We start from the raw sequence: 12,958 nt of genomic DNA, 5'->3' as shown, positions 1-12,958 counted from the left end.
ATGACACTGGGCAGGTCCTATTTGATCTAGTGCTGTCACTATCAACTATTTTTAAAATCGATCTATTGATTTATCAATTGATTAATCAGCTAATCTGATTCATTTTAATTTTGCATTAAAGTGTATTAAAATAGCATTTTTCCCCCATTACTGTTTATTAACCAGTGATTGGTGTTTATTTTGGACTTCATATTCATATAGTGATTAAAAAAAAAAGGTGGGGGTGGTGTCGTTGTACTATGTTACTGGTTCGGTCATTGTTTTCCAATGTAAAAACAGATGTCTGCAAACGTCCTATTTCGATTAAACACAGAAGATAATCAGTCTTCTTTCTTGAAAGACTACCGAAGTTGGTGAACAAGCGGGGAGGGCGTTCAAAAATTATGCCAAATTGTTTCATAAAGAATTAATTACAATCAGAGTCTTTAAATGTTGAAATACATTGAAGTACATATTAAGTATGCAGCAGATTTTGCACCTAATTTGCTGTTTATTAACAATGTACAAAATGTACAAAAACATTCAAACTTTATGAACAATTATCATTAGTGTTCAACTTGAATGAAATTTGTACGCATACACTTGTTTAATTTGTTTAAGGAACAAGTTAAATTTTGTCCCCTTATTTCATTTTCCACACACCCTATGAAATAATTAATAATTTGTTACTCTTACTCCTACTCAAGAATGACGAACGGCGACTGTCGTAGCATTACCCTCTTGGAGGCTACATTAGAAACAGAGCTAACCTAATACTCTAAATATCCGCCTATTTGTACAAATAATGCCTGTAGTAGATGCTTTTATAACTTCAATATTTGTCGCACAACTTTACTTCAGGGGCATTCAGCTTTCGATGTTCTGGTATAATGCAGTGTAGTTATGTTTAGTTGCATAAGACCATGTAAAAAAAATTGAAGATCTGATTGTGCTGCTTTTTGCTTCTTCCCTCAGGCTATTCGCCCACCATCAAAGGTCAGTTGCTTCATGTCGACACCACCAGCAGCATGCAGTACAGGACTCTTATTGAGGCTGAGATGTTAGCTGTAAGTAGCAGCTAATTACACAAGTGCCTCTGCAGCTTGAGTTTCACATACTTTTTTTAAGTATTCACTTTGAAAATATTAACATGTCATTTAGTTTTAAGCTTATGCAGTTTAAACTTTGAAAAATAACCTAAATGTCTTTTGCCCCCGAAATTTCAGTTCCATGTGATTGCCAGCTACCCCCGGGTATGGAACATGCCCCAGTCTTGGCAGTGTGAGATTGAGGTGTACAAGGCCACCTACCACTTCATCTATGCCCAGAAAAACTTTTTCACCGGTGAGTTAGAAAAACAAAGCAGCAGTGTATCATAAGAATATGATTGGAACCTCATAGGAGTATACTTAAAATTCTGAAAAATGGTGAGTGATTAAAAAAAAAATAATAATAATTCCCCTAACATTTTTGTTGTTGTTGATTTAACAGATTTGATTCAGGACTGGGCGAGTGACAATGCCCCAGACATTTATTCATTTGTTCCCTATTCGTGGACATTTAAAATACTTTTTCACCAGTTTGAGATGATCTGGGCGGCAAACCAGCAAAACTGGATTGACTGTTCCACTAAGCAACAGGAGAATGGTGAGGAAGGTTTATGTTTGTAGAAATGTATGCATGAGCCCTGAATGTTGTCACCACCTCATGATTTCTGACATACACGACAGAGATATTGGTTTCCAAAAACTATTCCTTATTAACAAAAATAAGTACAAAATAAAGACATTGCTATGGTGTGTGGACGACCTCCACATCACAATTCAGAGGTCACGGTTTCGATTCCTGGCTTCAGTTTTCCTGTGGCGTTGGCATGTTCTTCCCTTCCATGTGTGGGTTTTCTCCGGGTACTCCGGTTTCCTCCCACATTCCAAACAACATGTATGGTAGGTTAATTGAATACTCTAAATTGTCCCTAGGTGTGATTGTGAGTATGAATGTTTGTTTATGTGTGCCTTGTATCCTACCTACTGCCCGAAGCAACAGCAAGTCTCTCCTTTTCTGAATGGATCTGCCGAGAGGAGTTCCAGATTGATAATGTCAAGAACTCCCCTTGAGTGAATCACAATGATCAATCTGGCTATTGCCAAACTATGATTTCCGAAGTGCACTCAGGGATGTACTTATGATCACGCACGCACACTCACACCTTTCACCTTGACATCTCCCCTTGCATGCCTGCATGCTTGTGATTTCGTTTTATGTGGGTTGTGTTCAGCACAAAATATATATACTGCAGAATGTAAAATGCAGCTCCTGTATTCATAGAATTGTATCGTGCAAGTGGTCAGAATGTGGTGGCTGATTAGGTTATACGATATGTATACAGGGCTCGAAATTAACTTTTTTGATGACCAGCCAGCGTGGCTGGCGACTCTCTAAAGCTACTAGCCGAACACAATTTCTACCAGCCAATGTTTTTTCCCAGTGAAAAATTTCCCAGATGTTTTTTTTCTTTTTGAAACCCCTAAATGTAAAGTAACAACAGTATGTCTACGGCAGCATGTTATGTCTCGTATTAAATACACTGATTTTGCAACGTATAGTAAAGTTAATTTACTTACTCCTACAGGTACGGTCTGTGAAAGCTCTTTTTTGCGCTGGTGTGAGCATTTCAAAACATCTTCTCCAACTCAACATACTTTTGTATACTTCTAATTAAGAAAGTATGGTGATATAGCTTCAGTTTATAATTCTACACATTTAAAGATATGTTTAATGATTGATTTACGTTAGAAAACTGCACATCTCTTGGCTTGCATCATTCACATACAAATGTTATATACAGTAATTTCTGGACTATAAGCCACTACCTTTTTCACTTGCATTCGACCCTGCGGCTAAAACAAAGGTGCGTCTTATCCATCAAATCACAAGGGGGCGCACTATAAAGGAAGCGCAAGAGCGTCAGGCAGAGCAAATAAACCAAGTGGGCCCAAATACAGTAGAAGAGACAGAACGAGAGCGAGACAATTTGCGCCCTCATTATGGAAAAGTAAGTAGCGGGAACCCGGTGCGGTAACATTAAAACACCTGCTTACAATCGGGTGCGGCTTATATGTGTAACAAACTGGAGTATTCCCCAAATTTACCTAGCGCGGCTTATAGTCAGGTGCGCCTTAAAGTCCAGAAATTACTGTAGGTGCGTACCGTTTCTTACTTTAATTTGTTCAGTGCTCCCAACAGACCTCAACTCCATCGCCTCGTTAGTGTGATTTACCGCGAGTGGATATTTCATTTAACACTTTTTACGTGTTTCGCACTCGTGAAATAAGAGAAATACAATTGGCGATTGTGTCACAATAACTTACTGTCAGGGTTATTATTGAATCTTCCTCAAATGATGCAATTCTGTGAGACGGGAATCAAGGACCACACCCAAGTTTGTCTTTCTGCAGAAAGGAGGAAGTGGATGCTCTCAGCACCAAAGAACTTCCTGCCTCCACCTGCCTGCTCTGCGCATTTATTTACAAGTTTAGAAGGTGGAACAAAAGGCGGTACTAAACTCACAATGATAAAAAACATGCATCTGGTATGTGTGTGGGTGTGTGTGCAACATTTCAACTGCAGCCAAAAGTAAAGTGCTCATTCATTCACTCACTACACTTTCAGCGGTCAAGACAGCTTTATTGTGACGAGTTACGACAGCAACAGTGCCTCTAACTGTGCGCAAATTACATTTTAGTGCTAGTTTTCCCAACTCAGTTTTCCGCAAAAGAGCACACAACTGCATAACGTCTTGTAGCTTCGAGCCTTGAAATTTGCATTACCAGCCAAATTAGCTAGTAAATATTTATGACCACCCACCAAAATGAATTTTAACCCGCATTTGGCGGGTGTTAATTTAGAGCCCTGTATGTAAATGTTGTACTGTATTACTGCTATAATCCTTACAATAACATTTTTCTGCAGTATACCTGGCAGCATGTGGAGAGACGCTCAATATAGACTTCATTTTGCCTTTTAATGAGTTTGTTCCAACTACCTGCCATACCCGCTTCAGCTTGAAGGTTAGTTCTTTTTTCAGATAGGATTTCCTTTGCCAAAATACGGTTTCCATGTGACGAAGTGTAATGATTTGTTTCTCTTTGCTGACAGTAAAAATACATCCGGTAGATTCATCATAAATTATTGTTCGATTCAGATGGATTCGAAAATAGGCTTTAACTGTGTGTATCTAAGTACGTGTAAATCCTGACGTTTTTAGGCAGAGGATACAGACATGCGACTGTCTCTGCCTGAGTGCCACCCAAGCCGCTACCCCCTCCTCACCCTTGCCAAAGATTACCAGAATGTCAAGCTGCCCGCAGACATGGTCATGCCAGGGGAAAATCAAAGTGCCCCGCCACCTAAACCCAACAAGTCCCGGTGGAGGAATATCACCCACGCAGAGTGAGTTGTGTGTGTCTGTTGGGTGGGGGGTTGTATATACTGTATTTACAAAGAAAAGGGCTTTATAACTTACTTCAATGGAAATAGATTTTTTTTTTTTTACTATTACTGTTTTTTGAAACAACAGTATGTATGTGTTAGTACAGTGATTATACTACAGTAATTGTTTTTTGTTTAGGCATATTTTGAGAATCCTGATTGTAAAATAATGACGAAAACAAACAAAATATTCATTCAAATTAATGTTTTACAGATAAAGCTACTTTTGCTTTGCTGTCTTTTTGGGGTGGCGTGGCTCAATGGGTACTGTTAGAGTGGTCGTCTCCCAACCCAGAGTTTGTGGGTTCGATCCCTGGCCATAGTGATCATGTCGAAGTGTCCTTGAGCAAGATACTGAACCCCAAGTTGCTCCTGGTACTGCACCATCAGTAGGTGAATTTGATGTCAGTGTAAAGCACTTTCTGTGCCTTAACAGGTAGAAAAGCACTATACAAGTGAAAGAGTTATAGCAATGCAAATAAGGATGTGTTTCAACGGGATAAACACTGTTTTGCACAATTTTAAGTTATGTTCAAAGAGATGTTCAGACTTTCTCTGAATTCATCATGTTAGAGACCCATCTTCTCTCTTATTATTGTGTTAACTGGTCTGTTTTCATCAATTACATCCTCTGACAAACTGATTGTCAAATTTGTTTTGAATTTTCAACTCAGCATTGTGATGTGTTCTAAATATTTCCTCACCGTCAGAGCCGGCTGGGTTGACTGCTGGAGTGTTCCAAACTTCATGCTCATCATTGACTACACCTGGCATCCCATTTATCCCCAAAAAGCTGATGAGCAACTCAAACAGTCATGTAAGCTTTCTGCCATGGTGTCACACATGTTTTATTCTTTTGAAAACTTACGATAGTATTTTCCTAAATGCAGTGTCAGAAATGGAGGAAACAATGCTGTCAGCTTTACGGCCCCCAGAAAACACTTCCGGACACCACACCTACCCATACTACACATCTGCCTCAGCTGGCCACAGCCGGATATCAACCGACCCCTCAGAGCTTCCCCCTGACAGACTTCATGTGGAAATGGAAATGTCTCCTAATTCTCAAATTATCCTTTATGGACCTTTACTGAGGGCACTGATTTCTATCAAGGTATAATCACATTTCATACACATAGCAACTCAATGTGCTTTACACAAGCAAAGACACAACACCTACAAGCATCAACAAACACAACAATTAACTCATTCCAACCCAAAAACGTATAAACAATTTTTTTTATACTTTTTCCTTCACTTCCAAACACGTATTTATATGTTTTTTAATGTTTTTTTTATGCTAGAGCATACAGAAGGCTTTGATACAGCTTTGGATCTGAAGAGGTCGCTTAAAACAATGGTAGTTATTACAAAAAATGGCCAGCAGGTGGCAGCAGAGTATAAAAGATCAGCCAGGGCCATGTTGCCACAAGCTCTTTTCCCCAGTGTTTTCAACAGGTTTGTGAAAAATGGAAACGGATAAAAATATACTTTTTTTCTGATGAAAGAAGAGACTGTAATGTTTCTTTTGGTACGTTCCATATTTTTATAGCAATAGAACACAATATTTTGTGGGACTTGGAAAATCCGTCAAAATCCAGTAAGACAGCTGGGAGCGAAGGTTGTTGCTTCAGTGAAAATGGCTGGGGGTGATTAAGTTAATGACACTCAGGGGCCAAACTAAAGTAGGAACACTTTTATATTGTCTCGGATTTTGTCTTTGTTAATGTTTTTGTGTATCTGTATTTATAAAGACTCTGTCTGAAAAGCAGTGTTATAGAGTCTGACACAGCAGAACACACAGTCGATCAAGTAACCTTCTAAGGTCCACTCTTCTACTATTTCTCAGGAAAATTATTTTGGTGAAGATGACATGTACACCGACTTTGAAGAGACAGTGTCCAGTCCGGTTTTGTCCACGTCCTCATCTGGTCTGGGTTGGTCACCTCTTGGAATGGAAGACAGTGGACCGAAGGAGACTTCAGACATACATCCTTTGGACCTGCGACCATGGGACATAACTGTGCTCATTAATCTCTACAAAGTCCATGGTCGACTGCCAATGGTAAGGCTGATTGTTATTGTACATTTTGTGGCTTAAGAAAGACTAATGGGTTGAGCAACATTTTGTAAAAAAATATGTTGAAAGAGCAACAGCATGAATATAAAGAATATTAAAATATAAAGTAATTCTTTACTCTTTGTTTAGCATAGCATTCCATTTATATTCAAACGTCTTATTTTGGATTGATCTATACTGTAGTCGAAATCCAAGGATCTGTCTTCTGTTTGTCTTCCTGGGTTTCCTCAGCACTGTAGCAGCGAGGGGCCAGAGGGTCCATCTGGCTTTTTGGAGCGCTTATGTTTTGAAATGAAAAAAGGTTACAAGGAGACCATGCTTCAGTTGCTGCTATCACCTATCCACATCTTTATCAGTGACAACTACCAGGTAAGAAATCAGACTCCCCACCCCCCCTTAAAGTCTTACGCCACACTACTTCAATCTTGCATCAGTATGGACAGATAGTTTTTAGGGCGCAAACCTGTAACCACTCTAAAGATATAGATGTATTTCCTTGGAGTGGATTATAAGCGCCCTGTTGCTTATGGGGCGAGCGCACTATTCACTACACCATGCATTCATTTAAATCAACGCAAATGTTTTACTTGTAGTTAACACCACTGTCAGCCAATTGATTTTAAGACAGCCAATTGCCATTTCATTGCACTTTGGCATTGCAAATGTGAAGAATAATTGATTGCTTTGAATTCATTTGGACAGAACGTTTATTGATAAAAGCTACTTTTGTCTTTATCCCATGGAGGGAGGTCTCAGAGAAAGTGGGTGTATGTTTTGTCCGCATAGGCGGTGCGGGGGTGGGGCCACACGCAATGACGTCAAACCGTGCCAACAGCTCGTTTTCTCAAGCTGGGAGGGGTTGGTGCTTGGAAAGCAGAGTAACCTAGAATTTCCCATACAGGGGCGAATGGAGGAAAACACAACTTGGTCATGTTTTTGGTGAGGAATTAGCATTTTAACATGGTTAAAAGCTCCAAAAAGTTGATTTTTCATGTTGCAGTCCCTTTAAGGGAACTCACTTAATTGAAGCAATTAACTTCAGATCCTGCTACAGCACAGCCCTGCAAGCAACGAGTGGTTAACTGCCCACAGTATTTATAAATGAACTGGAGGTGCAACAATTAATCGGTTATTTGATTATCAAATTAATCATTAATCACGTTGGTAATTGGTTAATCGCCTAGAGACTTTATTTATTTGTAAGTAAATCTTTTCTGATTTCTGTAGTCCTCCATGAAATCAGAACGTTTGTGTTCTTTGGAAATTAGGCATTTGCAAACATCTGCTTTTACTATAGAAAACAATGATTTATCTTATTTGTATAATTTCTGCATATTTTCTGACATGTTATGGACCAAACAGTAACTGAATCATAATTCGTTTGTGCATTTTCTGCACTGTCAATTCAAAGTAATTCTCTGTTTTAGGGTAACAGGATGGAAATTAAAATAGTTTTTTCTTTTTTGCTGAATCGACAACATAAAAACAGATTAATCAATTTTTAAAATAATTGCTATTTGCAGCCCTAGAAAAGACGTAGTAGCTGCATTGGGAGAGAAGAAAAAAAAACTTTCACTTTGTGAACTGTTCACATTATATGAGGTGCATTTAAAGACCACTAACAAAACAGGACATCTCAAATATAAATGGTAAAAAAAACCACATCATCAGTTAATGAAATGTAATGGCGACAATCATGTAAGCAATGTGGACTTTCCAACTATGGCTTTGCTGCCATCCTGTGGCATATTGGTGCCAAGGAAGTATGTTGAAGTGAGTTGAGGAGCTTCATGTTTTCTTTTTCTTTTTTTGAAAAGTAGTGCTTTGACACCATCATATGGCGGTTTGCAGCAGGGCTTTGTCATTGTTAAACACAATGTTCTGTTTATGTTTAACATTCAAAACAACTACATTTCTTCTTCTTTTTTTTTTCTTCCTTGCGTCTCAGCGTCCCACAGTGGATGGAGTGTTAAGGGATGGCCACCTAAGCCTGTCGGGCCTGCAGATGAGGGCACATGCCATGTTCTCTGCAGAGGGGCTGCCATTAGGAAGTGACACCCTTGAATACGCCTGGCTCATCGATATGCAGGCAGGGGCTTTCTCTGGCAGGGTGACTGTTCCACAGGTATGAGTTCTTAGCTGAGGTTCTAGAAATTTATGAGGAATATTGTGAATACAGTGGTACCTTGATGTTGGACCACAGTCCGGTCTAGACGTTGATGCTTTTGGAATCACTTATTCTAGATTCCAAACTGTCACCTTTGTAAAAACTCATCCGGTGTTAATTCTTTGGTGCTGGGTGAATGTAGAATGACTTGTTTTATTTCCTCTCTCTTTATTGACAAAAGTTGTAACAGACAGGTTAGCTCACACAGTAGAACACACAACCCAGGTCGACTAAAGAAAGAAAACATGCAGCAGTCACAGATGTAATTTGAATCTAACAAAAGAATAATAAAAAATGCTATGAAAATAAACCATTGACAATCATACATTGCTTTTGATTTGTGGTTCAAAATAATTATTTTAAAAATGAAACAGGCCTGACTACATTTTTCTTTTCCTTAATTATTATTTTGGTCAGATTCAAGTTGTTTTAGTGGGGGACCAACAATTTTGTCAATGTTGTATATAATGACAATTCAAACTTTTAGTTCTTGCAGTCAATGTTTTCTGTAATTTTACTTTTTTCTTTTTTTTTAGGTGGCCAGTATGATAGAGTGGGGGGAGAATTTTGTTTTTCATGTAATGTCCCGCGAGTTCCAGCTCGAACAACCAAAGCCGTCTGTCATCTGCCAGCATGGCGTTGACCGTCGCATCTGTGATGCTAAGGTATTTTGCTTGCTGTAACAATTGTGAACTGTTTATAGTAATTTTTTTCTTTCTCACATCAGCTATTTTTCACATTTGGATGATTGTTTTTTTGTGTGAATATAATTTTGGTTATAAAAAAATATGTGTCAAAATAAGCAGAGAATACTGCAGCTTTTCACGTGATTAAAAACAATCCAACGAACTAAATGTCTTCTCAGGGCATAATCACACTAGGGCAGTGGTTCTCAACCTTTTTTCAGAGATGTACCCCTTGTGAAATATTTTTTCAGCCAAGTACCCCCTAACCAGCGCAAAGCATTTTTGGGTTGAAAACAACAAAAACAAAAAAGATTTAAAACAGTGCCGTGCCATCACTGCCTGATTTATTAAACTTAAGTACCTTTCAAACTCCGTTTGTATTCGTCTCTTCTGAACTATTTGGAAATGAAAATATAAATAAAAAAGAAAAACTATTTTAAAAAGGATCGGCGGCTAATCATTTGTGTACATAGAAATAATAACCCAAGTAAAGTGTTCTCTCTTGCGATCATAGTAAACATCTGCTCCCAAAAACAAATAATTAACTTAATTATTAATAAATATTTGTCCACCCAAAAAAAAAATCAACATTAAGTGTCCTCTTTTGGATCATAGAAAAGATTCGTTATCAAAAATAAATAATTAACTTAATTGTTTTCAAGTTATTGACAGGTGACGAGAAGTGGCACGTGACAAGTTGGGTCGAACCATTCTAGTAAGGAGAAGAATCCTGATTTTGAAAATAATGAAATTGAATAGCCCACTGAAAATAAAACTTATATTTTCCTGAAATATTGAATTCAATAATTATTTGTAAAGGATTTTTGTATGGATTTTTTATTTTTATTTTTTTAAATCTTACGTACCCACTGGAGTGCCTTCAAGTACCCCCATTGGAGAACCACTGCACGAGGGCATTTCAACTGTAGTGTAATTCACCCACCAGACGCCCGTGTCCTGTGCTGACACTGCAACAGGCCCGTTTCGGTGGGCCATAACTTGTTCATACAACATTTTTGTGCAACTTTCATGGCTTCGTTGAGTTTATTTATATTGTGCAAGGTGGCGTTATCATGAAGTAATCTGAGGAACGATCACATTAATCGTACGACACATACATTCTGCATGCATGCAACTATGGACTTTTTCAACGTGGATTATTATTAGTCATTCCGGTGGCAGTTATTGATGTGTTCACCCTCAAAGTCAATATGCCTTTGCCCTACCACTGTAAATGATCAAATTTGTTGTTGTGTTTTAGTTAACCTGCTTACCAGGTCACTGTCGAACTTCAGAGGAGCTCAAGTACACCATGACGCGACTGGCCATGGATGGAGTGGACCTTTTTATTGTTGAACACGGCTGTGCTGCTAATATCAAAGTATTTAGACCCTAATTTATTTGATTAAATTTGAAATATACCACAAAGTGCTCGCCAATGTCACCAATGTTTTTTCAAACAACATTACTGTCATCCATTTTTTTTCTTAACTCATTTGCTCCCAAAAAGGTATAAATACCTTATTTTTTAAAATATTACCATACTCCCAAAGACGTATTTATACGTTTTTTTTAAAATGCTAGAGCATACCGAAGGCTTTGGTGCAGCCTCTGAACTGAAGAGAATGGTTGAAGCAATGGTAGTTATTACAAAAACAGCCAACAGGTGGCATCATTGTGTAAGAGATCAGCCAGGGCCATGTTGCAAAAAGCTCTTTCCCCTTCTGGATATTCACAGGTTTGTGAATATTGATGAAAATTAGCTCAGGGCTTAAAGTATTCAGGCACGGTGCCGGATTTCCGACGTAAGAGCCACTAGCGCAATGACAAATTCAGAGAAGTAAACATTTTACGTATTTGACACGTCTGGCAAAAAAATGCCAATGCGGAGAGAAGGCCAACTTCAAAATAAACCTCCCCATACCAAATAATATGTGGAGCGCAATGTTAATGGAATGCTTTTATTTTGAAGTTGTTCCTGGAAGCGTTTTGCCAGTCGCGGACAGTGGCGCAACAGATGACTTGACTCGTCCTGCGGAACGTGTGTTTGCCAATCTTATTGCTGGCGTAAACAATTGCGACCAATGTCAACAAAACAACTTCGTACAGAAATCATGTTCGATCACCAATTAAGGGCACTAAAAGAAAAATTAATTACGCTGACATTGTATTGCACGGTGCCTGTTGCCAGTGTTTAGGGCATCTACAGTGTTAGCGTGCTAACGGTGCTAGCGGCTGCAGCTAGATTCATCGGGCTACTTTTCAACGGCAGTCTTATCGACGTGATGATTTGCACACTTTGATGCTGGCAGCCGGACACAGTTGCGGTTCCTAGAGATCAGTTTAATAAACCGAACTCACTCAATTGTGCACTTGACGGTCGGCAAAATCACAACTGTGGTTCTGACGTCACTTTGTCTCACAGACCAAAAACTACTCAATACGGAATTTCATTTCATACAAAGTGCTGTACATAGAGTAAAAATCAGTCATGAAATAAACACAGGTAAAACAAAAGTAACACCAAATAAATTAATAATTATCTTAAGTAGGTAAATGAATAAGTCAAGAAAATAACACAAGTAGGTAAGTAAATAAAATAAATAAATTAATAACAAAATACAGCAAGCACCATAAAACATTGAAACAATGATGAGTCTCATGCAGAGTCAAACACCAAAGAACAAATATGTGTTTTAAGAGTGGGTAGAGATTGCCTAATATTTAACGGAATGTCATTCCAAAATCCATGGGGAGAGATTTGTCTAAAATCTCCCTAACTTTCTAGAGAGGAAAATGTGCTGTTAAACACAATTTAAATTTAAGTAAATTTTTTTTATTTTTTTTTTAAAAAGTTGATTATCTAGAAATAAAAGTTGGTCAATTATTTGTAAGTAGAAATATATTTTTAATGTCTTCTGTATTCATAATTGTTCTTTCACCTTGCAAAAATAATATTTTTATCCAAACACCTGATTATTCAATAACATTTTCCATAGGATATTTGAATACCAAAATATTTGATAGCTGCAGCACAAGAGGGGACTGCAACCCGCAGTGCTATACTGTACTATACATAATATAATTGGATAATGAAAGAGATGACCTGACACTTGGGGTGGACTGGCCATCGGGAATTTCATGAGTTTCCCAAATGCCCAGTCCAACCACGGCGACGAATCGAATAGTAATTAATGTCTTGATGTTGGTCGAACAACGAATCGGCACGTTTGATACTGTACCACCGCTCCCTGGAAAAAGTTCAGGCTCAGGATTTTTTTTTTTTTTACTTTAAGCCCTGTTAGCTATATTCTAATGCTAATTGCTGCAAAATTGAAACCGATAGAAATATACTTTTTATTCCTGGTGAAAGAAGAGACTAATGCTTCTCTTGGTAGGTGCTATGTTTTTATAGCAATAGAACACAATATTCTGTGGGCCTTGCAAAAATCAGTCAAAATCCAGTAAAACAGCCGGGAGCGAAGGGGGTTGCTTCAAGTAAAAATGGCTGGGAGTGAATGAGTTAAAAAGAAACAACAAAAACAACTATGGTTT

At 38.2% G+C, this 12,958-nt stretch overlaps 1 protein-coding gene across 17 annotated transcripts in view; it reads left to right on the top strand.

Moving 5' to 3' along the window:
* kiaa1109 (KIAA1109 ortholog) overlaps positions 1-12,958 on the top strand; it is a 106,571-nt gene that overhangs the window by 15,301 nt on the left and 78,312 nt on the right. For all 17 annotated transcript variants that reach the window (XM_077570417.1, XM_077571678.1, XM_077571592.1 and 14 more), the window contains exons 13-24: positions 955-1,046; positions 1,206-1,323; positions 1,471-1,626; positions 3,952-4,049; positions 4,247-4,431; positions 5,181-5,287; positions 5,361-5,584; positions 6,320-6,535; positions 6,782-6,919; positions 8,499-8,675; positions 9,254-9,382; positions 10,665-10,784. In XM_077570417.1, the coding sequence (XP_077426543.1) occupies positions 955-1,046; positions 1,206-1,323; positions 1,471-1,626; positions 3,952-4,049; positions 4,247-4,431; positions 5,181-5,287; positions 5,361-5,584; positions 6,320-6,535; positions 6,782-6,919; positions 8,499-8,675; positions 9,254-9,382; positions 10,665-10,784 (1,760 nt within the window). The remainder of the gene's footprint in view (positions 1-954; positions 1,047-1,205; positions 1,324-1,470; positions 1,627-3,951; positions 4,050-4,246; positions 4,432-5,180; positions 5,288-5,360; positions 5,585-6,319; positions 6,536-6,781; positions 6,920-8,498; positions 8,676-9,253; positions 9,383-10,664; positions 10,785-12,958) is intronic.

Source organism: Vanacampus margaritifer, chromosome 1 (assembly GCF_051991255.1).
Source record: "Vanacampus margaritifer isolate UIUO_Vmar chromosome 1, RoL_Vmar_1.0, whole genome shotgun sequence".
NCBI classification, from domain to species: domain Eukaryota; kingdom Metazoa; phylum Chordata; class Actinopteri; order Syngnathiformes; family Syngnathidae; genus Vanacampus; species Vanacampus margaritifer.
The sequence above is the reverse complement of the archived record's forward strand: the minus strand, read 5'-3'. Positions and strand labels throughout refer to the sequence as shown.